The sequence below is a fragment of the Nerophis lumbriciformis genome, linkage group LG22 (assembly GCF_033978685.3).
Source record: "Nerophis lumbriciformis linkage group LG22, RoL_Nlum_v2.1, whole genome shotgun sequence".
Taxonomy (NCBI): Eukaryota; Metazoa; Chordata; class Actinopteri; order Syngnathiformes; family Syngnathidae; genus Nerophis; species Nerophis lumbriciformis.
In genome coordinates this window covers 14,502,186-14,529,222 of record NC_084569.2, presented here as the reverse complement: position 1 = coordinate 14,529,222, position 27,037 = coordinate 14,502,186, and the positions used below count along the sequence as shown (strand labels likewise).

The 27,037-nt window shown below is 40.3% G+C and overlaps 2 protein-coding genes across 2 annotated transcripts in view; one reads left to right on the top strand and one right to left on the bottom strand.

Moving 5' to 3' along the window:
• vasnb (vasorin b) overlaps positions 1-15,707 on the top strand; it is a 54,611-nt gene extending 38,904 nt beyond the window's left edge. The window contains exon 3 of the mRNA XM_061974179.2: positions 12,045-15,707. Within this exon, the coding sequence (XP_061830163.1) occupies positions 12,072-14,135 (2,064 nt within the window). The 5' untranslated portion in view covers positions 12,045-12,071 and the 3' untranslated portion in view covers positions 14,136-15,707. The remainder of the gene's footprint in view (positions 1-12,044) is intronic.
• Positions 1-27,037, bottom strand: part of coro7 (coronin 7) — a 360,770-nt gene that overhangs the window by 149,314 nt on the left and 184,419 nt on the right. The gene's annotated exons all lie outside the window — the stretch shown is intronic.

Sequence of the window (27,037 nt, the reverse complement as noted above, 5' to 3'; positions counted from 1 at the left end):
TGTTTTCTTTATTTTCATGACTATTTACATTGTAGGTTGTCACTGAAGGCATCAAAACTATGACACCTATGACGTGAAAACCCTTTCAGGTGACTACCTCTTGAAGCTCATGGAGAGAATGGCAAGAATGTGCAAAGCAGTAATCAGAGCAAAGGGTGGCTATTTTGAAGGAACTAGAATGTAAAACATGTTTTCAGTTATTTCAACTTTTTTTGTGTTCATTTATAGTTTTGATGCCTTCAGTGACTATCTACAATGTAAATAGTCATGAAAATAAAGAAAACGCATCGAATGAGAAGGTGTGTCCAAACTTTAGGCCTGTACTGTATATTCACTATTATTTTCTGAAGTATTGAGAAGATTTAACTTGCTAAAAAGTGAGGTGTGTACTAGGGCAGTACAATTTATCGATTTTAAATCTTAATCAGAATATTCATGTATAATGATGATTACAAACAAGATAATAAGTTTGGTTCTTTTATGAATTTATTATGGGTCTACTGAAAATGTGAGCAAATCTGCTGGGTCAAAAGTATACATACAGCAATGTTAATATTTGGTTACATGTCCCTTGGCAAGTTTCACTGCAATAAGGCGCTTTTGGTAGCCATCCACAAGCTTCTGGTTGAAATTTTGACCACTCCTCTTGACAAAATTGGTGCAGTTCAGCTAAATGTGTTGGTTTTCTGACATGGACTTGTTTCTTCAGCATTGTCAGGACTTTGGGAAGGCCATTCTAAAACCTTAATTCTAGCCTGATTTAGCCATTCCTTTACCACTTTCGACTTGTGTTTGGCGTCATTGTCCTGTTGGAACACCCAACTGCGCCCAAGACCCAACCTCCGGGCTGATGATTTTAGGTTGTCCTGAAAAATTTGGAGGTAATCCCCCTTTTTACTGTCCCATTTAAAGCACCAGTTCCATTGGCAGCAAAACAGGCTCAGAGCATAATACTACCACCACTATGCTTGACGGTAGGAATTGTGTTCCTGGGATTAAAGGCCTAACCTTTTCTCCTCCAAACTGGGTACTGTGGCCAAACAGCTCAATTTTTGTTTCATCTCACCACAGAACTTTCCTCCAGAAGGTCTTATCTTTGTCCATGTGGTGTCAAAATACCTCATACACACCTGCTTTGCCAGAGAATAAGACATAACAGAAGGGATCTATGTTGCTACATTTATGTATTAAAGGTGAAAGTTAGGAGTTAATTCTGCGTGTGTACATTTGTTAAGTAATCAAATACAAGCGGTCAAGGAATCGGAAATCTTTTATTTATAGACCTGTATCGCTCTGGAATAACCTGCCTCGAATTTGGCATTGAAAGTAAACAGGTTTTTAAAGGGAAAGTAATATTTTATCTGAGTTTGTAAATTAGTTTGCTTGTTGATGATTTGTGTTTGGTTTTGTATTGTGTAGTTATGTTTATATGGTAATTTAATATTCTGTGACTGTAAATTGTTTGTTTGTTGATGCTTTTATTTGTTTCTGTATTGTGTAGTTATAATTATATGCTTTTACTTGTAATCGTAATGGGGATCCTTAATAAAAATAAAAAATAAATCAAAGAAAGACAAAGTATTCGCTATGTGAGTGAAGCTCCGCCTCCACAAGCCCAAAGAGCGTGCTTGTCTCGGTTTTTACGAAAAAATTGAATCAAAAACCGAGTTTTCAGAGAGAAAAATCAGGATTTTATTCTTGGCCAGAATCGTGCCAGCCCTAGTAGAGTGTAGTTAGTCCTCACATTTGTAAGATACTGTACCTTTGTGGCATTTGTACCCTTTTAGTCAAATTCTGTACGATGACAGATGTCATCTTTTGGTTATGAATCAGGATGAATCCATCCAAGTACGTTCTTGCCCAGTTTCCAAAACAACAAGATGACAAACCTGAAGCTTCATAACAGGCGCCGTCACTCACTGAGCAGACTGAACTCAAGGAACCGGAGTACTGTATATCACGCTCCGACTGACACGCCAAAAGCATTACTTCTTAGGGAGTTAAAATCCCAGAGGGAGGGAATGCCCTGTGTAGTGTGCGTCGTATGCCCTCACTGCGACTTGGCCCAGTGCCCTCTTCCAAGCTCTTATCCAGCCAGCTGAATTATGCAAGTGCACGGTGACCTGTAGCTCCTCACACACACACACACACACACACACACACACACACACACACACACACACACACACACACACACACACACAAACACGCTGGTATTTTTTAACCCTCTCCTCTTTATTGGCCAGGCTCTCAAGATAAGGGCTCTTAATGCTCAGCCTGCAGGGACTTAATTGAAGTCCACTCCAACCCCTCTGCATGGCCCCCAGAGAATTCTCTTTCAGCCCAACAGAACCTTTCTTTGACCTCCACTGATGCACTTTCTGTTAGCTCTCCGTATTATTGCTTCTTCTTATTACGTTCAGTTATTGTCCGTTGTTTATATTACACACAAATGACTGAACAGATCACCACAGAACTTTGCAAAGGGGTTGGGTATGCGTAAAAATACTCAACTTTACAATTTGGTGTGAATCCAAGATTATTTTGTCACTCCTTCTGGTCTAGATAGTATGTTTTGGATAAGCTTTGGTGTACATTTTGCTGAACAGTTACTTTTAAAGCCCGTATTTTTAGTCTGTCTGCAATATGTTCGATTCTGGAGGTGTTCCCAGATTGCAAATGAAACCACGCCCGCCCTCCTCAAAAGTACCATAATTTTTTGGGGGGAAAACGTACACTGTATAAATATATATTTTGTGCATTTCTGCTTGTCTGACGTTGTCACGTTATTTATTTATAATTTTTTCCTTCTATAGTGAACTTTTGTTTTACCTTTCTTTTTGAAATGGAGCTTTTCTGTCTCCTCCAGACCATACATTTTTTTTGTGAGTCTGCTTCCTTAAATGCGGACGTACAGTACGCCAATGTACACAGACATGCATGATGCACTTTCTTTTAGCTCTCCGTATTGTTGCTTCTTCTTATTACATTCAGTTATTGTCCGTTGTTTACATTACACACAAATGACTGAACAGATCACCACATAACTTTGCAAAGGGGTTAGGTATGGGTAAAAAAAACAACTTTACAATTTGGTGTGAATCCAAGGTTATTTTGTCACTCCTTCTGGTCTAGATAGTATGTTTTGGATATGCTTGGTGTAAATTTTGCTGAACAGTTACTTTTATAAACCGTATTTTTAGTCTGTCTGCAAGATGTTCGATTCTGGAGGTGTTCCCAGATTGCAAATGAAACCACGCCCGCCCTCGCCAAAAGTACCATAATTAATTTTTTTAGAAAACGTACACTGTTTAAATATATATCGTGAAGCAGTCACCGCTATTTTTTTCCCCGTTGAAAAAAAACTTCATAAACATTTTATACTGTAGATTCACCCGGTCACAAAAGGTACACTTACACAGGCTCTGCATAGAAAAAGCATGAAAATAATACTTCATCCAACCTTTTTTTTGTGATTCGTAATGGCTTTAGAGCTTGACTTAAGCTCTAAAAAAGTACATCCACCTTGTTTTGGCATCACAACGTAGCCAGAGTGCAAAACCCTGCGAACAGGGGCGTCCAAAACAGTGTGCAAGCTCACGCAAAAACGCATGCACATTATGATTTGACGCTTCGGCATTGTTTAACACGAGTATCCAAAAATTCATCATAAGTCCCCTTTAATGACGACCTAATTCAGGCATATGCGTGTATCATAAGGCAGTGTTTTTCAACCTTTTTTGAGCCAAGGCACATTTTTTGCGTTGAAAAAATCCAGAGGCACACCACCAGCAGAAATCATCAAAAAACGAAACTCAGTCGACAGTAAAAAGTCGTTGTCGCAATTGTTGGATATGACTTTAAACCATAACCAACCATGAATGAATATAGCTCTTGTCTCAAATTAGGTGTACTGTCACGACCTGTCACATCACCTCCTGACTTATTTTGAGTTTTTTTGCTGTTTTCCCGTGTGTAGTGTTTTACTTCCTGTCTTGCGCTCCTATTTTTGTGGCTTTTTCTCTTTTTTTGGTATTTTCCTGTAGCAGTTTTTGAGCGATATTTCCCGCATCTACTTTGTTAAAGCAATCAAGAATATTTCAGTTGTTTTTATCCTTCTTTGTGTGGACATTGTTGATTGTCAAGTCGTGTTCGGATGTCCATTGTGGACGCCGTCTTTGCTCCACAGTAAGTCTTTGCTGTCGTCCAGCATTCTGTTTTTGTTTACTTTGTAGCCAGTTCGGTTTTAGTTGTGTTCTGCATAGCCTTCCCTACGCTTCAATGCCTTTTCTTAGGGACACTCACCCTTTGTTTATTTTTGGTTTAAGCATTAGATACCTTTTTACCTGCACACTGCCTCCCGCTGTTTAAGACATCTACAAAGCAATTATTTACCGGCTGCCACCTACTGATATGGAAGAGTATTACACGGTTACTCTGCAGAGCTCTAGACAGCACCGACACTCAACAACAACACATCATTTGCAGACTATAATTACTGGTATGCAAAACATATTTTTAACCCAAATAGGTGAAATTAGATCATCTCCCACGGCACACCAGATGGTGGTTGAAAAACAGTGGTTGAAAAACACTGTGATAAGGTGCTGCTGCCTATTCCTATAGAGCTGGTTTGATACTCTGGGTGTGACTAGAAATGTAAACCAATCACCCAAGTTTACTTGCAAGGGGACTTGTTTGGTGCACACCAGAATTTAGATAATTTGCTTTCACCGCACCAAACCAAACAGAACAAGTGTGAAAATGCTGCACTAACTTCTACCTATTGTTTTTTTTTTTTGGAACACTGGTAAACTCACATCTTTGGTTGTAAGCCGCCTACGATCCACGCATCTAAGAGTGGTGCAAAAAAACATAAAAGAGCAGATTTAAGAACCATTGTTAAAAGACATCTGGTCGCCAAGTTTTAAAGCTGCCATTCATACACTGCCTTTCATAAATCTGTCATCTTGAAAAGTTCGTGTTGATCTCTAAATGCCAAGCCAGTGACACAGACAATTGCACCTTCTTCTTTTTTTTCTCCCCCAAGCTCAACTGCCGAGAGTTTAAGGAATGTTTCAACAAGCGTGCAGGGAAAGGAAATTACAACTGGAGGGAAGGATGGCAATCTCTCTACTACTCCCTCTAACCCCCGTACTCCTGCTTATCTCTTTCTTGAGGGCTGTCCACCTCCACTCACTTCTTCAAAACACTTGAGTCAAAACCACACAGTCAGGAGTCACTCGGCGCACTACAGGTCCACACCAGTTGTCCCTTATCAGCTTACACCCTGATAAACCCTGTACAAATCACTCCGGTCGTAACAGAAAGAAAACAGAACAATCCGAAACTGTCAAACTATACTGCAAAAACTGAAATCTAAGTAAGATGAAATATCTCAAATAAGGGTGATATTTGCTTATTTTCTGTCTGATAAGATAATTCTTCTTACTAAGCAGATTTTATGTTAGAGTGTTTTACTTGTTTTAAGGGTTTTGGTCCTAAATTATCTCAGTAAGTTTGTTGCTGAGATGTTATGACCTATATTGAGTAAAACATGCTTGAAACTAGAATATCAACTGTTGCAAAGCTGTGTCATCAACACTCACAAGTATAAAACTACTTTTTTAAAGTAAAAATTTCTTATTTCAAGCATGAAAAAAAAAAATCATGACTTTGACACAATTGTGTCTCATAATTAAAACAGATGACAGCCAAATGGACTTTGCTGTTTTATTTTCAATTAAACAACAGAAAACACGTACTCATATAGTAGTACAGTTGGCACAGTACAGTAAACTGACAGTTAATATTTAAACATTTGACATTTCAAACAATTTTGAACAGAAATAGTTCATGCACATTCAGATAAATTCCTCAAAATTACAATTAAAAAGATTTTGTGCTGTATATACGCACACTAATTGACTGAAAGAGTACGCACTTGTTGTGATGATGTCATGTTATCGATGGAAAAATGCATTTTTAGACAATATGATTTGCCTGAGCGGCTAGGAGACCCCGAGAGTAACAAGCGGTTGCCTTGTTGCCTTTCCATTAAGAACAATAAATTAGTTTTTAGTATAAGTTTGCTGGTTTCAAGAAATGTAATGCCGAGCGCATATCATGATGTCAAGATAATGGCACTAGCATTTACTTAATTTAAGAATATTTTTCAACATATTGAGCAAAAGGGTCTTTTTTTTTTTTCTACCAAGAAAAATGCACTTGCTATTAGTGAGAATATACTTATTTTAAGGTATTTTTGGGTTCATTGAGGTTAGCTAATTTTACTTGTTTTGGAAAGTCTTGAAAAGCCAAATTTTCTTGTTCTATGGGCAGATAATTTTGCTTAGTTCAAATAAAATGCCCCTAATTTTTTATTTTTTTTCCCCTTGTTTTTGAACACTGACTTTTTGCAGTGTACGCTTTATCTATTATCTTATAGTAACCACTGAACCCCTCCACATCTAGTTTTTCCTCTTGGGGAACCAAAATGGTTCAAAAGAACCTCATAAAAATAATTTAATTCATTGTTACATTGATTATTAAAGTTAAAGTTAAAAAAGTTAAAGTACCAATGATTGTCACACACACTAGGTGTGGTGAGATTATCCTCCCCTCACCCCCTGGGGGGTGAGGGGAGGATAATAACAAGTGCATAATAACAAGTGCACTTTTCTTGGTAGAAAAAAAAAAAAGAGACATTTTTGCTCAATATGTTGAAAAATATTCTCAAATGAAGTAAATGTTAGTGCCATTATCTTGACATAATGATATGCGCTCGGCATTACATTTCTTGAAACCAGCAAACTTATACTAAAAACTAATTTATTGTTCTTAATGGAAAGGCAACAAGGCAAGCGCTTGTTACTCTCGGGGTCTCCTAGCCGCTCAGGCAAATCATATTGTCTACAAATGCATTTATCCATGGATAACATGACATCATCGCGCCAAGTGCGTGCTCTTTCAGTCAATTAGTGTGCATATATACAGCCCGGCCCCCGGACAAACATTTTTTAATTGTAATTTTGAGGAATTTATCTGAATGTGCATGAACTATATCTGTTCAAAATTGTTAGTAACTGTCAGTTTACTGTACTGTGCCAACTGTACTACTATATGAGTACGTATTTTCTATTGTTTCATTGAAAATAAAACAGCAAAGTCCATTTGGCTGTCATCTGCTTTAATATGAGACACAATTGTGTCAAGGTCATGATTTTTTTTAATTGCTTGAAATAAGAAATTGTTACTTTAAAAAAGTAGTTTTATACTTGTGAGTGTTGATGACACAGCTTTGCAACACTTGATATTCTAGTTTCAAGCATGTTTTACTCAATATAGGTCATCAAATCTCAGCAACAAGCTGTAATATCTTACTGAGATCTTTTAGGACCATAACCCTTAAAACAAGTAAAACACTCTAACATAAAATCTGCTTAGTGAGAAGAATTATCTTATTAGACAGAAAATAAGCAAATATTACCCTTTTTTGAGATATTTAATCTTATTTAGATTTCAGTTTTTGCATAGTTTCCACATGGTTGAGAGCCGTGGGGTGTGGATGAAGTACCCCATAAAACATGCTTTTCTCACACCCCATTGATACCGTTACCAAAAATCCTCGACAACTCTGTACATGCAAGAACACAACATATTGTATGCCGGAGGCACCGTAGCTACATAAGCAGGCTTTTGTTGTAGAAGATTCTCTATAAATGACTGTACGCTTAAAGTGGGTTCAACTTTTCAACAATCCACACACAAACAGGTTTTTAAGTAAGCCTGGCTTTCTTTAAATCATGTTTGGGGCTTTGATCAGGGAAACGTATCTGGCGTGGAACAACAATATGTTCCTGTCTGGCAGACTTATCCAGATGAGAAGACTAACATGGTGGCAGTGGGGTTCAAGCAAATGTCGAGATTACTTTGACTCATGTACACATAAGAGGAGGACAAATACGTGATGAGGGGTTACGTTGAATGAAAATAAATGCCATGGCAGCTGAGATGACACAGACCATTCTACGCCTGTCTGCTGCACCACCCCTAAATCTTAAACTCTCCATTTGAAGGTAAACATAGTATTCTGCAACACCTTAGCACAAGCAGTACGATAGAAAGCAATCTTGGATTTGTTTAAGTATAGACTCCTATGAGTCAACACACGTCATTATTGTCTAAAAAGTACAAACCCCGTTTCCATATGAGTTGGGAAATTGTGTTAGATGTAAATATAAACGGATTATTTGCAAATAATTTTCAACCCATATTCGGATGAATATGCTACAAAGACAACATATTTGATGTTCAAACTGATAAACATTTTTTTTTTGTGCAAATAATCATTAACTTTAGAATTTGATGCCAGCAACACGTGACAAAGAAGTTGGGAAAGGTGGCAATAAATACTGATAAAGTTGAGGAATGCTCATCAAACACTTATTTGGAACATCCCACAGGTGAACAGGCAAATTGGGAACAGGTGGGTGCCATGATTGGGTATAAAAGTAGATTTCATGAAATGCTCAGTCATTCACAAACAAGGATGGGGCGAGGGTCACCACTTTGTCAACAAATGCGTGAGCAAATTGTTGGAACAGTTTAAGAAAAACCTTTCTCAGCCAGCCATTGCAAGGAATTTAGGGATTTCACCATCTACGGGCCGTAATAACATCAAAGGGTTCAGAGAATCTGGAGAAATCACTGCACATAAGCAGCTAAGCCCGTGACCTTCGATCCCTCAGGCTGTACTGCAGCAACAAGCGACATCAGTGTGTAAAGGATATCACCACATGGGTTCGGGAACACTTCAGAAACCCACTGTCAGTAACTACAGTTGGTCGCTACATCTGTAAGTGCAAGTTAAAACTCTCCTATGCAAGGCGAAAACCGTTTATCACCAACACCCAGAAATGTCGTCGGCTTCGCTGGGCCTGAGCTCATCTAAGATGGACTGATACAAAGTGGAAAAGTGTTCTATGGTCTGACGAGTCCACATTTCAAATTGTTTTTGGAAACTGTGGACGTCGTGTCCTCTGGACCAAAGAGGAAAAGAACCATCCGGATTGTTATAGGCGCAAAGTTGAAAAGCCAGCATCTGTGATGGTATGTGGGAGTATTAGTGCCCAAGACATGGGCACTGTGAAGGCGCCATTAATGCTGAAAGGTACATACAGGTTTTGGAGCAACATATGTTGCCATCCAAGCAACGTTACCATGCTTATTTCAGCAAGACAATGCCAAGCCACATGTTACATCAACGTGGCTTCATAGTAAAAGAGTGCGGGTACTAGACTGGCCTGCCTGTAGTCCAGATCTGTCTCCCATTGAAAATGTGTGGCGCATTATGAAGCCTAAAATACCACAACAGAGACCCCCGGACTGTTGAACAACTTAAGCTGTACATCAAGCAAGAATGGGAAAGAATTCCACTTGAGAAGCTTAAAAAATGTGTCTCCTCAGTTCCCAAACATTTACTGAGTGTTGTTAAAAGGAAAGGCTATGTAACACAGTGGTGAACATGCCCTTTCCCAACTAATTTGGCACGTGTTGCAGCCATGAAATTCTAAGTTAATTATTATTTGCAAAAAAAAATAAAGTTTATGAGTTTGAACATCAAATATCTTGTCTTTGTAGTGCATTCAATAAAATATGGGTTGAAAAGGATTTGCAAATCGTTGTATTCCATTTATATTTACATCTAGCACAATTTCCCAACTCATTTGGAAACGGGGTTTGTAAGAGAGCAAGATAATTTTGTCTTGCCAAAGACGAGTGTTAGCATCATGATCTGGGGTTGCATGGGTGCGACAGGCACTGGGGAGCTACGGTTGATTAGGGGAAAACACAAATTCTAACACAGTGGTTCTTAACCTTGTTGGAGGTACCGAACCCCACCAGTTTTATATGCGCATTCACCGAATCCTTCTTTAGTGAAGAATAAAAAAAATTTTTTTTTTCAAATTCAAGAAAAAATTATATGTTTTTTTACTGGTGCACAAAATGAACCGTGCATGAACATCACCTTGTTCAAAGAACAAAACCAACACAGTGCATGAACTCTCAACAAATTACACACATTACCATGAATTGATTAACGTGGACCCCGACTTAAACAAGTTGAAAAACTTATTCGGGTGTTACCATTTAGTGGTCAATTGTACGGAATATGTACTGTACTGTGTAAACTGTACTGTTTCATATAATGTATTCTCTTCCTTTGCAATCTGCTAGTAAAAGTTTCAATTGATCAATCAAACAACCTGCAAATCAGATGGAAAATTAGAGGGAACATTGTTTGGGGGTATCCATAATACGCTGATAGGGAGAAGTTTTTATTTACACGATAAGTCGGGTGTGTCTTTACCTCTGTGGCGGAGGTTCCGCCGAACCCCTGAGGCCGACTCACCGAACCCCTAGGGTTCCATCGAACCCAGGTTAAGAACCACTGTTCTAACATGTAGTGTGACACTGTGAGGCCGAGTATGATTGAGAAACAGGGCCAGTACTGACTACAAGTTTATTAGTCATTCCATTAAAAACACCTGCTCGGAACACATTAGGTTACTGAGGCCCAGGTAGCAGCCAGCAATACATAATAAAATAGTACAATTAAACAATTGTTCTTAACAAGAACATGAATCAGAATCAGATGATGTTGCATAGTTGTGTGCAAAGGTATGGGGTAGTATTTAGAGTAAAATACTACACCTAATATAAACAGTATGTGCTTCCTATGTCGTATTGACTGTGTGTAAGTTGCATGTCTAAAGTATTCTCTCTTGAGGAAATAAATGATATGACATCTCACTTTGATGAGACACGGTGCGTCAAAATGAAATATCTTAACAGGTTCTTGGACATGTTTGTCACCTCCAGTGCGAAAACAGAACATTCTGTGTGTGGTCAATGAAAAACAAAAGCTATGGATGAGATATTGCGCAGGTTAAGGTACCTAAATATGTACAACATTCAGTAAATCTAATAAATACATCCTTTTATATATACTAAAAGGGACTGGATGTTATATAGCACCACGCCTCCTCCTTTTGGTGGTTCTTTTGAGACAATAGGGCTATTGTACCCAGTTAAGCTGTCATAAGAAAAAAATGTGTTTTTAGCAGTGTAAGTCAAAAAGATAAGATGAAAAGATGTGAAAAGGTCAACAAGATAGAAATGTGCACCCCCCACACACACACCATCTCTCCCACTCATTCTCCAGTCCGTTGATGCAATAATAAACTGTCACAAACGCTCTAGCTGTACAACAAGTATCTTCTTTATTGCTCTTCATTCCTCTCCTTTCAATCAACTTTCACGTCCACTGGAGGTATTTATTTTGCAAGTCTTGGGCTTCGCTAACTATACAAAACAACCCTGCTGATACTATCTCCCAGGTTCCTTCGAAGCATTAGGAATACTTGTCAGTCAGTGTTGTGACATGGAGCGTATTATTTCTACTACATCTTAGCTGTTTTGTTGTGCAGTCACGAGGAAAGAGGCCATGGAGGTTAACAATGGTATCTGTTGCACACATCAGAGCCTGTCAACCGGTGACCCACAGGCCAAATCAGACCTGTGAATAACATTGGAAGTGGCTATCATTTCTAAACACAATTAAAAACACCAGGAAATGAATGGCAGAGCCATTATACAAGAATATATAAGAATAATAGTGAAGAAAGAAGCTCGGCCTCCACTCCCTAGCTTTCTGAAAACGTGGCCTTGATAGCCCAGGCATGGATCTTTGTACAGTAGGGGGAATGTGATGTTGGAAATGTTTAGCATCACTTTGTAAAAATGAATTATAAAGCCTTGTGCTTTGAAAGACCTTGTGACAAAATTACTTTGATCACTGGCTATGTATAATGAAATCTTGGCTTGTACGGTCTTTACACTGAACTAAATAGTCTTGGAAATGCTAATATGCCTCATGCATTTGCAAGTATCATCTATGTAGTGTTGTATGATTCCATTATATTCAATCAACTTTGAGAAGCAGGTCATTGATATATTTTCTTCCTGTCCTCTTGTTTTAGGCTGAGTCGGGGAAAGGAGTCTGCAAGATGAAAGTCCGTCTCTTTCCGCTGACGCCCCTCTTCCTCGTCCTCATCATTCCTGATGTCATCCTGTCTAGTGGATGCCCAACGGACTGCTCCTGCTCTTCACCCGAATCCATCCTGTGTTTTCAGAGACGTTCCACCACAATGCCTCAGGGAGTGTCACCATTCACCCAGAGCCTCTATCTTTTTGCCAACGGCATCGAACAGTTGTCCACGGAGGACTTTGATGGTTTGGAAAACTTAGAAATGCTCGATCTCAGTCAAAACAAACTGACAGAACTTCCGGATAGGGTGTTCGAACCTCTTGCCTCTTTAAAAAACCTGGACTTGTCATCCAACCAAATCACGCACATCTCAGAGGCATGCTTCCAAGGTATGGAGCTGCTGGAGCGTCTTTACTTGTATAGCAACCACATCAAGACCATCCATCCTGCCGCGTTTAGCGGTTTGGAGAATCTACTAGAGCTCAAATTGCAAGGCAACCAGTTGACATCTTTGCCTGTTCTATCAATGCCCCACCTGCTACTACTGGATCTCCGTTTTAATGTCATACCTACACTGGGCGCCTCAGACCTCCAAACTCCAAACCTTGAGTCCCTCAAACTAGGTGGTGTGGGACTAACTAACCTAAATAAGGATCTTGTTGGTAGTTTGACGAACCTCCACGAACTGGATATCTCAAAAAACCAACTAAAAGCTTTCCCTCCAGTGCTGAAAGAAACTCGTGGGCTGATTTACCTCAACCTGGCTGGCAACCCTATGGGTCCTCTTACATTTCAGGACTTAAAGAACCTTGAAGATCTGCAGGAGATGGACATTAGCAGCTTAAGCCTGCAAGGCCTCCCAGAGGAGTTCCCACAGCTTTTCCCCCACCTTAAGAAGTTAACAGTGGCAGAGAACCCCTTCAACTGTCTCTGCACCTTAGCCTGGTTCCCAAAATGGCTGCGAGCCCAAAGCGTTACCCTGGAGAGAACAGAGGAGACTCGATGCCACTTCCCTCCTATCAATGCTGGCAAGGTGGTGCAGAGGCTTGAGCATCGGGATTTTGGCTGTCCTACCACAACCACTCTCACCACGAGTACTGTTAAAACTACTGTTGCCGTACCTCTACATGTTACAACCCCAGAGAGTGCCACAACAGCTTTTCCACCCCCCAGGGTTAACGATTACGACACAAACAGAGATTTTAACTACCCCTTACCCCCGGTTCCTGCTTCCCCAAGCAGCAGCAGCAGCATGGACTCGAATGAGGAACAGCGCTTCTGCCCTTCTCACACTTGCCTCAATGGGGGCACTTGTCGCTTGGACCAGTACGGTCAAGTAGAGTGCACCTGTCCACCTGGGACCTATGGATTTTTTTGTGAAATCCGAAACGACAATGCACCCTCGCCCGCTGAGCCTGACCTGTCCATGACGACCGTAAGCCCAAATGCACCTGACATCAGCTCGCGTCAGGCAACCTCGACGTCAATCCTGCTTGATCTCCACCGCTACATTGATAAACGGCCTTACATTCGTGGAATCCGGCTGACCTATCGGAATCTCTCCGGGCCTGATCGCAGGCCAATGCAGCTCAGCCTACCGGCATCGTATCCAGAATACAGACTCAGAGGTCTGAACCCTAATTCCACTTATACCGTGTGTGCCAGTCCGCTTGGCGCCCCGAACGGCATTGACAGTGTATGCACTCAGGCGCAAACCACTGACGAAAAGAACGACAGCGTCACTGGAGCTCAAATAGTCAACAAGAACATGGCCACCATGCTGGTGCCTGCAGTGGCCATCTTGCTTCTGCTGGTGCTGATTGCAACAGCAGTGGGCGTTGTATGCTACGTCCGCAAGAAGAGGGCGAAAGGTCACATTGATCTAGACTGTGAGCCTTCTCAGGTGGAGTTGGATGGAGTAAAAGCTGGGTTGGACAATGGGGCACTGCCTCAAAAACAAACCCAGCTTATGATCCCAGAACCCGTTGTTCAGAGCAGCAACCTGGAGTATGAAGTGTTGCTACTGCAGGACCACTGTATGTCAAATAAAAACATGTCATCGCACAAACCGTCATACTTTTGACATTTGGATTAAGACTAAATAAACTCTGTATCCACAACGGACAGAAAAACGTCCGTATTTGGACTTTGACTCCATGTATGTGGCATTAAGTGAACAATGCTGGAATGGCAACCACTCCTACGTTATAAGCAGCAAGTCTAAGGACAAATGATGCTGTGGTAGATGCTGCATTTTCATTGGGACAGTCAATGGACATTGGGAGCTGTCCATTCAGGAGTATGCACTAAATTGCTGTAATGCCCCCATTTGCCCTAACAGTCGCTGCTCCTCAGTACTATCCCAAAGGGATTTAGGGGGTAATGAAGTTGCGCAGATAAGATTGCCGGCGGGTTTATCGATTTACTGTCTTGTCGTTCCACAAAGATTTAGATCAACTTGGTCTGTTCTGGTCTTCAAAAACTCCCTAACAATACTGAGGATGGGCAAACTAATGTAGCAAACTTCTATTGTTGAAAGCCTACATGCTGAATACCCGACTTGTTTGGCACTAAAACAACAAAATAATGATTTTGTGTATATGTTTTGTATGTGTTTTTTGTAAATATTTTTTTCTACACTTTGACTGTTAACAGCCAGCTACATCGTCAACTCTGGTGACTAATATAATGGAAAGCAGCAGATTTTAAATCTTTGAAGATTAATAAGTGGTTCGGTACTAGTACAAGTCAATCAAAGGGCTTTGCCCCCGCAGTGTCAGACAGTCTTAAGTCTGCAAAGACTCAAGACTAAATACCTCTTTTGCAACATTTGGAAGCCTCCAGTTGGTCACAAAGAGGGAAGTCAATCGGGATTACTAGCAGGTATACAGAAAAAGCAACCGACTGAACGCCTTATGTTTTAGCTGCAGCTTAGTGATTGCCTCAATTACATTAAACACACGAAAAGTACAGTGACTTTATTTATTATTTATTTGCCCTCTAAGGGAAAGGCAGTGTACAGTATATCTCTCAATCAAAATTCATGGAGAAGCATTTTTTCTTTGGCTAAATAACTTGACTATCGAGCAATTCTCGGATCCATGCTGGGCTTAATTAATGTGAAATAATAACTGAACTGTTGCGTAGAGGACGATAAGACCTACAGTACACAGCGGGGACTGAACTCCATGATTGGGCAAGGATGATCTTTATATATGCACAAGTATATAGCTCTGACAAATGACATGTTCCAACGTGCACAGACATTGCCTGCTAAACGTACCCTCATGTCTCAAGTTCATTACATCCCAGACTCCTCTATCAACACATCTGTGAATGTCTGTTACCAGCAGTATTTGTATAGTCCACAGTCCCACACAAAGAAAGTATTGACCATCCAACCAAAAAAAGCCAAGAAGACGGAAAAGCAGTACAACTGGAATATATTTCTGTAAAACAGAATTCATTGAAAAAAAAAAAAAAAAGTATTTTCAATGTGTTGATGAATTTTTTCCCAGTTTATTTGGGGAAGTGCCTTGTTAATATTGTTTCTTTTGTATTGTTATTGTGTCAACTTATTTGTACATGTGAAACAAAAGGGCTATTATCATTAAATAAACATATAAAAATAAGATGAGTGCAATGTGTTTTTGTTGTAAAACTCAAAGAAAATTTTATTTTTACTACTACCGTAATTTTCGGACTATAAGTCGCAGTTTTTTTCATAGTTTGGGGGGGTGCGACTTATACTCAGGAGCGACTTATGTGTGAAATGATTAACACATTACCGTAAAATATCAAATAATATTATTTAGCTGCGATGAGGTGGCGACTTGTCCAGGGTGTACCCCGCCTTCCGCCCGATTGTAGCTGAGATAGGCTCCAGCGCCCCCCGCGACCCCAAAGGGAATAAGCGGTAGAAAATGGATGGATGGATGGATTATTTAGCTCATTCACGTAAGAGACTAGACATATAAGATTTCATGGGTTTTAGCGATTAGGAGTGACAGATTGTTTGGTAAACGGTTTGGTCTCCTCTAGTGGCTACTACTACTGCAGTATTAGTATTTGTAGTTTATTTAGCCATTTTTATCCTTGAAAATGCGTAATGTTGGACCAAGAATGTAAAAATATTCCCCAAAAAATCTGCTGTGTGGCTTTTGAACACAACTGTGAGTCATGTTGACTTCTAAGTGATTCTAATTTCAAACCTTTGTAAACAGCTTTATTGGAATTAAGACCAAACATAATAATAATCGTAATACTTTTGAATTACGTAATGCATTTTAAAAGGAACAAAGGGTGCTTTTAATATTTTTTGTGGATATTTTATTTATTTATACGTCATAATACTTTCCATGCTCAAACTGTACATTTTAAACAGTAGAGATGGGAATGGCACAATTCACGTATCAAATCTCAATTTAACACGATTCGATTCTGAACTCAAACCGATTTTCGCAATATATTATTTGATATAAAATATACAAGGAAATCTTTTCAGAACAGGTTAAAGGTTATATACTGGAAAACCTCACAAGTATATATTTCTAATTTCTAAACAAACTTAACACAAGTCACAATCATATAGTCATTTTTCAGTGGCAATAGATCTTCTGAGAAAGAAAATACTACTTTTAAACCTCACAAGTTTGTTATAAGACACAGAACTTCACAATACTAGTAAGTATAGCTATTATATGTTTGAATTGCTCATTTCAAGATCACTTTTAAGTTATTAAAGCTTAAATATAATGTCTTATTTCAATAACTCTTACCAAGACAATTTTGACTTGTTCCATTAGCAGACCTTTTTGCTCATTACAACCAAAAATTACTTGTACGGTATTCATTTTTTTTAAACTCTTTTTAAGAGGGACACAAATAGATTAATTAAACAAAAATATATATATATTTTATTTTATTTTTTTACATCGATACTTGAAAATTAGCAATCAATTTAGAATCAAAATAATTAAGAATCGCGATTCGGATGTGAATCAGGCTAAAGGCTAAAAGACAGACTAAAGGAAAACCAACAGTTTCCCAACAATGAATAAAGTAGAAATAAATGTAAATCATTGTATAATAAAACTAAATAAAATTAGAATAAAGTAAAGCTATTCACCCTTTAAAGATGCCTGGCAGGCACAAAATGGAGATACTTATACTACTCAGTATGTTATCAGTTTATTGGTTTTGTAATACTTTTCTGCATATTAATTGTTATTAATGAACAAAACCTAAAACGGCACGTTGTGGAAATCGTAAATAAAAACAGAATACAATGATTTGTAAAACCTATATTCAATTGAATAGACTGCAAAGACAAAATACTTAACGTTCAAACTGGTAAATTTTGTTATATTTTGCGGACCTTAGAGGAAAAGAACCATCCGGACTGTTATAGGTGCAAAGTTCAAAAGCCAGCATCTGTGATGGTATGGGGGTGTATTAGTGCCCAAGACATGGGTAACTTACACATCTGTGAAGGCACCATTAATGCTGAAAGGTACATACAGGTTTGGGATCAACATATTTTGCCATCCAAGCAACGTCTTTATCATGGACGCCCCTGCTTATTTCAGCAAAACAATGCCAAGCCACGTGTTACATCAACGTGGCTTCATAGTAAAAGAGTGCGGGTACTAGACTGGCCTGCCTGTAGTCCAGACCTGTCTCCCATTGAAAATGTGTGGCGCAATATGAATGGAGACCCCCGGACTGTTGAACAACTTAAGCTGTACATCAAGCAAGAAAAGCTTCAAAAATTGGTCTCCTCAGTTCCCAAACATTTACTGAGTGTTGTTAAAAGGAAAGGCCATGTAACACAGTGGTAACAATGCCCCTGTGCCAACTGTTTTGCAAAGTGTTGCTGCCATTAAATTCTAAGTTAATGTTTATTTGCAAAAAAAAAAAAAAAAGTGTTTCTCAGTTCCAGCATTAAATATCTTGTCTTTGCAGTCTATTCAATTGAATATAAGTTGAAAAGGATTTGCAAATCATCGTATTCTGTTTTTATTTACGATTTTACACAACGTGCCAACTTCACTGGTTTTGGGTTTTGTATTTTATTGCTCACAATAATATTCTGCTCGTATTTAACAGCCTTCTTTTGTCACAGCAACTTGCATTTCCGGTTAACGGATATCATCAAGTTCGACCTTGTCCTCTTTGCATCACAACTCATCTTTGGAGATGTTAACTGTGAAGTGAAGTGAAGTGAATTGGATTTATATAGCGCTTTTCTCCTCAGCCTTCCCGGTAAGGTCTATTCAGGTGTACTGGAGAGGAGGCTACGCCGGATAGTCGAACCTCGGATTCAGGAGGAACAGTGTGGTTTTCGTCCTGGTCGTGGAACTGTGGACCATCTATACTCTCGGCAGGGTCCTTGAGGGTGCATGGGAGTTTGCCCAACCAGTCTACATGTGCTTTGTGGACTTGGAGAAGGCATTCGACCGTGTCCCTCGGGAAGTCCTGTGGGGAGTGCTCAGAGAGTATGGGGTAACGGACTGTCTTATTGTGGTGGTCTGCTCCCTGTATGATCAGTGCCAGAGCTTGGTCCGCATTGCCGGTAGTAAGTCGGACACGTTTCCAGTGAGGGTTGGACTCCACCAAGGCTGCCCTTTGTCACCGATTCTGTTCATAACTTTTATGGACAGAATTTCTAGGCGCAGTCAAGGCGTTGAGGGGATCCGGTTTGGTGGCTGCAGGATTAGGTCTCTGCTTTTTGCAGATGATGTGGTCCTGATGGCTTCATCTGGCCAGGATCTTCAGCTCTCACTGGATCGGTTCGCAGCCGAGTGTGAAGCGACTGGGATGAGAATCAGCACCTCCAAGTCCGAGTCCATGGTTCTCGCCCGGAAAAGGGTGGAGTGCCATCTCCGGGTTGGGGAGGAGATCTTGCCCCAAGTGGAGGAGTTCAAGTACCTCGGAGTCTTGTTCACGAGTGAGGGAAGAGTGCATCGTGAGATCGACAGGCGGATCGGTGCGGCGTCTTCAGTAATGCGGACGCTGTATCGATCCGTTGTGGTGAAGAAGGAGCTGAGCCGGAAGGCAAAGCTCTCAATTTACCGGTCGATCTACGTTCCCATCCTCACCTATGGTGATGAGCTTTGGGTTATGACCGAAAGGACAAGATCACGGGTACAAGCGGCCGAAATGAGTTTCCTCCGCCGGGTGGCGGGGCTCTCCCTTAGAGATAGGGTGAGAAGCTCTGTCATCCGGGAGGAGCTCAAAGTAAAGCCGCTGCTCCTCCACATCGAGAGGAGCCAGATGAGGTGGTTCGGGCATCTGATCAGGATGCCACCCGAACGCCTCCCTAGGGAGGTGTTTAGGGCACGTCCGACCGGTAGGAGGCCGCGGGGAAGACCCAGGACACGTTGGGAAGACTATGTCTCCCAGCTGGCCTGGGAATGCCTCGGGGTCCCACAGGAAGAGCTGGACGAAGTGGCTGGGGAGAGGGAAGTCTGGGCTTCCCTGCTTAGGCTGCTGCCCCCGCGACCCGACCTCGGATAAGCGGAAGAAGATGGATGGATGGATGGATGGATGGATGGATGGATGGATAGCGCTTTTCTCTAGTGACTCAAAGCGCTTTACATAGTGAAACCCAATATCTAAGATACATTTAAACCAGTGTGGGTGGCACTGGGAGCAGGTGGGTAAAGTGTCTTGCCCAAGGACACAACGGCAGTGACTAGGATGGCGGAAGCAGGAATCGAACCTGGAACCCTCAAGTTGCTGGCACGGCCACTCTACCAACCGAGCTATACCGCCCCTGAGCTGAAGTCCCACAAGCAGGGCCCCCCCCCATCCCATCTCATTATCTAACTTTAATGAGATTATTTATGTGTGGTTTAATTGTGTGAACAAGATCTTGGAATGTATCTTCGGGGCAAACTTAAATAAACCTTATACGACTGCACGCACTCGTCATGTTGGGAAGTGCGCTGGTTTAACCTTTGCAAATGGCTTGCAGGGAAAAGCTTTACAAGCATGTGTATAAACCTGCACTATACGCGGGCTGACCACCCGTGTGTTTTATGACAAAGATGCTGGTAGGGAATCAAAACAGCATGCAAGCACACACACACACACACACACCTCCAAACAAACTCACAAATACACCTCAGACCATAAAACTGGCAACGCTGGAAGAGTTTGCTCATAGACGACACTCTTCCGAGAACTAAAAAGACAATGTACCCCCTTCTGAGACGGAGAGCTGTAACTTTCAGTCCTTCCGTTACTGTTCAGACTGTTAATGTGAGTGTATGTAAAGGTAAAAAAAGAAAACACACAGGTGATGTCATGCCTGCAGCTGAAACCATGCTTGCACGTCGTTATTGAGACACATTAAAGGGGAACATTATCACCAGACCTATGTAAGCGTCAATATATACCTTCATGTTGCAGAAAAAAAGACCTTTTTTTTTTTTTTTAACCGATTTCCGAACTCTAAATGGGTGAATTTTGGCGAATTAAACGCCTTTCTATTATTCGCTCTTGGAGCGATGACGTCACAACGCCATTTTCACACTTTCGTCGGTGTGTTGTCAGAGGGTGTATCAACACGAACAGGGACGGATTCAAGTTGCACCAGTGGCCCAAAGATGCGAAAGTGGCAAGAAATTGGACGAAATTTGTTCAAAATACGAGGCTGTGGGGAAAGCCGACGAACTGGTCAGTCGTTTGTTCCGCACACTTTTACCGACGAAACCTATGCTACGACAGAGATGGCAAGAATGTGTGGATATCCTGCGACACTCAAAGCAGATGCTGACATCAACTCCAAAATTGGACAGATCAGCTTTCAGGAAAAGAGAGCGGATGAGGGTATGTCTACAGAATATATTAATTGATGAAAACTTTATTCATTACTCGCGGTTTTACGTAAATGATTATACATAAACCGTGTTTACCAATAATTTAGCTTAAAAACATTTATTTTTTTCAATCATTCGAGTACATTCGGGTAGTCTTGTGTAATGCAGTATTTTGTGTCTATTTAGGTATGGTTAACCTGAGTGCTGAAATCGTGGAAAAATATATGTTCTTAGCGCGCCTGAAATGGGCTGTCTGCACTCTCAAAGTGCATGTTGTTGCCAAATGTATTTCATATGCTGTAAACCTAGTTCATAGTTGTTAGTTTCCTTTAATGCCAAACAAACACATACCAATCGTTGGTTAGAAGGCGATCGCCGAATTTGTCCTCGCTTTCTCCCGTGTCGCTAGCTGTCGTGTCGTTTTCGTCGGTTTCGCTTGCATACGGTTCAAACCGATATGGCTCAATAGCTTCAGTTTCTTCTTCAATTTCGTTTTCGCTACCTGCCTCCACACTACAACCATCCGTTTCAATACATGCGTAATCTGTTGAATCGCTTAAGCCGCTGAAATCCGAGTCTGAATCCAAGCTAATGTCGCTATAGCTTGTTGTTCTATCCGCCATGTTTGTTTGTATTGGCATCACTGTGTGACGTCACAGGAAAATGGACGGGTGTATATAACGATGGTTAAAATCAGGCACTTTGAAGCTTTTTTTTTAGGGATATTGCGTGATGGGTAAAATTTTGAAAAAAACTTCGAAAAATAAAATAAGCCACTGGGTACTGATTTTTAATGGTTTTAACCCTTCTGAAATTGCAATAATGTTCCCCTTTAAGGCATCTGTGAATGTTCATGTGTGAAAAGGTGCATTTCTTTTCAAACTTCCTTTTCTTCCCCAAGACCACTCAAATCTCCATTTCTCAATTATCAACCTTGTATTATCTTTTTTTATTTTTATTTTTAAGAGTAAATCACTTTCCTTTGAACTTATTTATGATTTCATTCAAAATGCAAGGCAATCATTACTGCCCACAGTCAACTCAACTGACAGCATGACTAAAAAGGGCAATAAAACGCACAGATGTGTTGTCAGATACGCAGATTGGAATCCTTTCCCATATGCCTTTCCTCTATTCCACATAGGAATTACATACAGAGACAGAAGTTGTGAGAAAAAGAACATCTTACAGCTTGTACTCAACACTACCCAACCAAACTCAGCAGATTTAGGTGCTAAACCAGTGGTCGGCAACCAGTGTTGGGACTAACGCATTACTAAGTAACGCGTTACTGTAACGCCGTTACTTTCGGCGGTAAATAGTAATCTAACCCGTTATTTTTTATATTCAGTAACTCAGTTACCGTTACTACATGATGCGTTACTAAAAAATAACATAAAAAAACGCAGTATCGGCTAGAAACTGAGAAGATCTGAGTGTGTTTTATTGGAGCGCTGCGGAAGAGGCGACAAGGAAGAGGCGCGCCGCACGCTTTCTGTGTGTCTGTGTGTGTGTGGGAGGGGGCGTGTCTGTGTTTACCAACAAGACATGGCGAAGCCCGAAGCCGAGTTTCTTAACATGGAGATATTCTCACTACTTTTCTTTTGTCGACCACAAGGAAAAGAACATTATAGTTAAATGTAAGTTGTGTCTTGGATCAAAGATCCTATCCTAGCAATTCAAATCTGCTGAAACAGCTACAAAAGCAACATGCTTCGACGAAGCTAGTAAAGAGGGACACACTTCACCTTCTAAGCAACAGCGGCTGGATTTTAACGAGGCACTGCGCACTGAAGGTACACACACTCTGTCAATTCTCTTATATACTGTTGCTCTTTCATTCTAGACTTCTAGAGTGTTTGATTATCACATCACTCTAAATGTATAGACTATAAAGTTCACAAACATAAAGAAGGATGCTAGTGGGCCAGGCCAATCTTTCCTTATCTCTAAACTAAAACTGGGGAAATGTGTAGAGTGTTCTGGGCTTCAGACATGATTTTATTTCAGAATTCCTTGAGAGAGAAAAACGCCTGGTTAGGCTTTGTGTATGTAGTGTGTGCCTTCCTTGGTTTACAACTATGTTGTTATTATGCTGTGTGTTACTTATGTATGTTATGTTGCAGCTATTTAAAATAGTTTTGTAAATTTTTTCTGGCCTGAAACAAATTGGCCCTTTGAAACATATCTTTGTCTTTGTGTGTTGTATGTAGACCACATTGCTTAGCAGAGTTCAGTGATGCAAATGCATGTCAAGTTGATCAACAAATTGTATTATTCTCCAGTGCAATAACAGTACTGAAATGAAGGCTAAAAGGGCATTAAAGGGGGCCTTAAAAAAATAAAAAAATATATATAAGTAACGCATTAACTTTTGGTGTAAGAAACTGAGTTAGTAACTTAGTTACTTTTGAAATAAAGTAACTAGTAACTGTAACTAGTTACTGGTTTTCAGTAACTAACCCAACACTGTCGGCAACCCAAAATGTTGAAAGAGCCATATTGGACCAAAAATTAAAAATTAAAAATCTGTCTGGAGTTGCAAAAAATTAAAAGTCTTATATAAGTGTTATAATGAAGGCAACACATGATGTAAGTGTCTATATTAGATGTATTAGACTACTATCAAAATGACTTTAAAAAGTCCTATATAAGTGTTATAATGAAGGCAACACATGATGTAAGTGTCTATATTAGCCTACTATCAATGGCTGAAACAAATCTTCATTGACAGAAATGTTGTATTTTAATTTTTATTCTACACATTTTTGCAACATTGGAAAACATTACTAAAGTGGAGGCTTCTTAGAGGATGAGAAAACTCCTGGAAATGACTGTCTTAGAACGACCAAAGGTATAGATGTGTGTGTCCAAGTTTAAGGAAACGGCGGGCTGTCTTCTTCTAATAGATTTATTACAATCTTTGCAATCTGGGAAATGTTTGCTGTGGTCTGGAACAACACGGCACACAAACAAGAACATTCCTGCAGGACGAGGAATAGCTAAACATGCTTCACTACACACCGTAGCTCACCGGCGTTAAAATGTAAACAAACGCCATTGGTGGATCTACACCTAATATCCACTGTAATGATACCAAGTACAGAAGTGATACTACTATGATTACGTCGATATTTTTTGGCATCACAACGTCCTCTTTTGTTTTTTTAAATTTATATTATGTTTATAAACTCAGGAAATATGTCCCTTGACACATGAGGACTTTGAATATAACCAATGTATGATCCTGTAACGTTCCCTCTAAGGTGCGCGCCTGTGCAATTGCGCACTGCTCAAGCATCCTGTGCGCACGGCAAATCTATGCCACGCACAAAATCAAATAAAAAAAATAAGCGCATAACAATTTTCGACACACGGACACGACAGAGAAAACAGTTTTCGTCATCATTGTTCAAATATTGTAACGTCTGTCGAGACGCTTTGAGGACATGAATTCCATCGATCACTTTACTTAGCAAAACTCTTTATTGTCGGCCATAAACACATCACCAAAACATTAGTAAAAAAAATGATATCTAGCAAAAGTGGTCATTTTCTGCAGTACAAACTAGACCAAATAGCAACTTTGTTATATCAACAGCAGCTGCTTGCTCTTTCTCACTTGCGCCAACACATGCACATATGGCACTTAGCCAGTGATGCATTTACAGCCACACAAAAAATCGGACAACTCCAACACCACACGTAAAGTGTCATTCCAGATCGTTACACTATGATTTACCAATCAAATGTGTGCTTATTGTAGTGTCATTTATTAGGAATCTTAATTTATAAATATCAATCATGAAATGCTGTTAGTATATTAAATAAACACTAATAAAAATATATTTTTTACAAACACGAAGTTGCAGGAATGTACACATGATCCCCTGCTTACATCTCATTGTGCAACATGTGAATGTTTTAATGGGAACTAAATGCAATGTCTGAAAGGGGTACAAATTATTTCCAAAGCAAGACCTCCACCCAGACAAACAATACAAGTACACAGTTCATGAAAAACTATATTTTTTGTTATTGTCATTGTAAGTGGGCCTAAACACTTATATTAGAAAATAACCTCATGGAAATGACTGCTGTCATTTGATTATAATAATAAGAGAATGTTGTCTGTCTATCTGTGTTGGCCCTGCGATGAGGTGGCGACTTGTCCAGGGTGTATCCCGCCCTCCGCCCGAATGCAGCTGAAATAGGCTCCAGCACCACCCGCAACCCCGAAAGGGACAAGCGGTAGAAAATGGATGGATGGATGGAGATTGAACTTGTTATTTAGTCAGGTTTGGGACTGGTGTGCTGCTGGTGTAGCCACAGTGTGCACGTCTGATGTTGCTCACATGGGCTCCACTGAATGCTCAGGGAGTTTTTGCGTTTGCTCACACACATGAAAAATTAGAGGGAACATTGTTGCATATGTCAGCAGACTAAATTAGGAGCCTTTGTTTGCTTACTTACTACTAAAAGACAAGTTGTCTTGTATGTTCACGATTTTATTTAAGGACAAACTTGCAATAAGAAACATATGTTTAATGTACCCTAAAATTTTTTGTTGAAATAAAGCCAATAATGACATTTTTTGTGGTCCCCTTTATGTAGAAAAGTACCGAAAAGTATCGAAACAATTTTAGTACCAGTACCAACAAATTGTATCGGGACAACACTACGAGACATTAAAGCAACTTTAACTTTGTCTCTTAGAGGGGAACATTATCACCAGACCTATGTAAGCGTCAATATATACCTTGATGTTGCAGAAAAAAGACCATATATTTTTTTAACCGATTTCCGAACTCTAAATGGGTGAATTTTGGCGAATTAAACGCCTTTCTAATATTCGCTCTCGGAGCGATGACGTCACAATGTGACGTCGCATCAGGAAGCAATCCGCCATTTTCTCAAACACCGAGTCAAATCAGCTCTGTTATTTTCTGTTTTTTCGACTGTTTTCCGTACCTTGGAGACATCATGCCTCGTCGGTGTGTTGTCGGAGGGTGTAACAACACGAACAGGGACGGATTCAAGTTGCACCAGTGGCCCAAAGATGCGAAAGTGGCAAGAAATTGGACGTTTGTTCCGCACACTTTAGCGACGAAAGTTATGCTACGACAGAGATGGCAAGAATGTGTGGATATCCTGCGACACTCAAAGCAGATGCATTTCCAACGATAAAGTCAAAGAAATCTGCCGCCAGACCCCCATTGAATCTGCCGGAGTGTGTGAGCAATTCAGGGACAAAGGACCTCGGTAGCACGGCAAGCAATGGCGGCAGTTTGTTCCCGCAGACGAGCGAGCTAAACCCCCTGGATGTCTTGGCTCAAACCGTCCCTAAGATGATCAAGAGAAGAATATCGACCCTAGCTTCCCTGGCCTGCTGACATGAGGGTATGTCTACAGAATATATTAATTGATGAAAATTGGGCTGTCTGCACTCTCAAAGTGCATGTTGTTGCCAAATGTATTTCATATGCTGTAAACCTAGTTCATAGTTGTTAGTTTCCTTTAATGCCAAACAAACACATACCAATCGTTGGTTAGAAGGCGATCGCCGAATTCGTCCTCGCTTTCTCCCGTGTCGCTGGCTGTCGTGTCGTTTTCGTCGGTTTCGCTTGCATACGGTTCAAACCGATATGGCTCAATAGCTTCAGTTTCTTCTTCAATTTCGTTTTCGCTACCTGCCTCCACACTACAACCATCCGTTTCAATACATGCGTAATCTGTTGAATCGCTTAAGCCGCTGAAATCCGAGCCTGAATCCGAGCTAATGTCGCTATAGCTTGCTGTTCTTTCCGCCATGTTTGTTTGTGTTGGCTTCACTATGTGACGTCACAGGAAAATGGACGGGTGGTTAAAATCAGGCACTTTGAAGCTTTTTTTAGGGATATTGCGTGATGGGTAAAATTTTGAAAAAAACTTAGAAAAATATAATAAGCCACTGGGAACTGATTTTTAATGGTTTTAACAATTCTGAAATTGTGATAATGTTCCCCTTTAAAGGGTGTTGTTGCTTTTTACGTCACCATTTTCCAAACTCGGCACAGTCGACCTCCGAGCAACCCCAAACCATCTCACCAACCTCAGCCAAGCACCTTCACAGTCTGCAGACTGTGGCATGAAATGAAGTTGACTCATCATAAAGTGCACA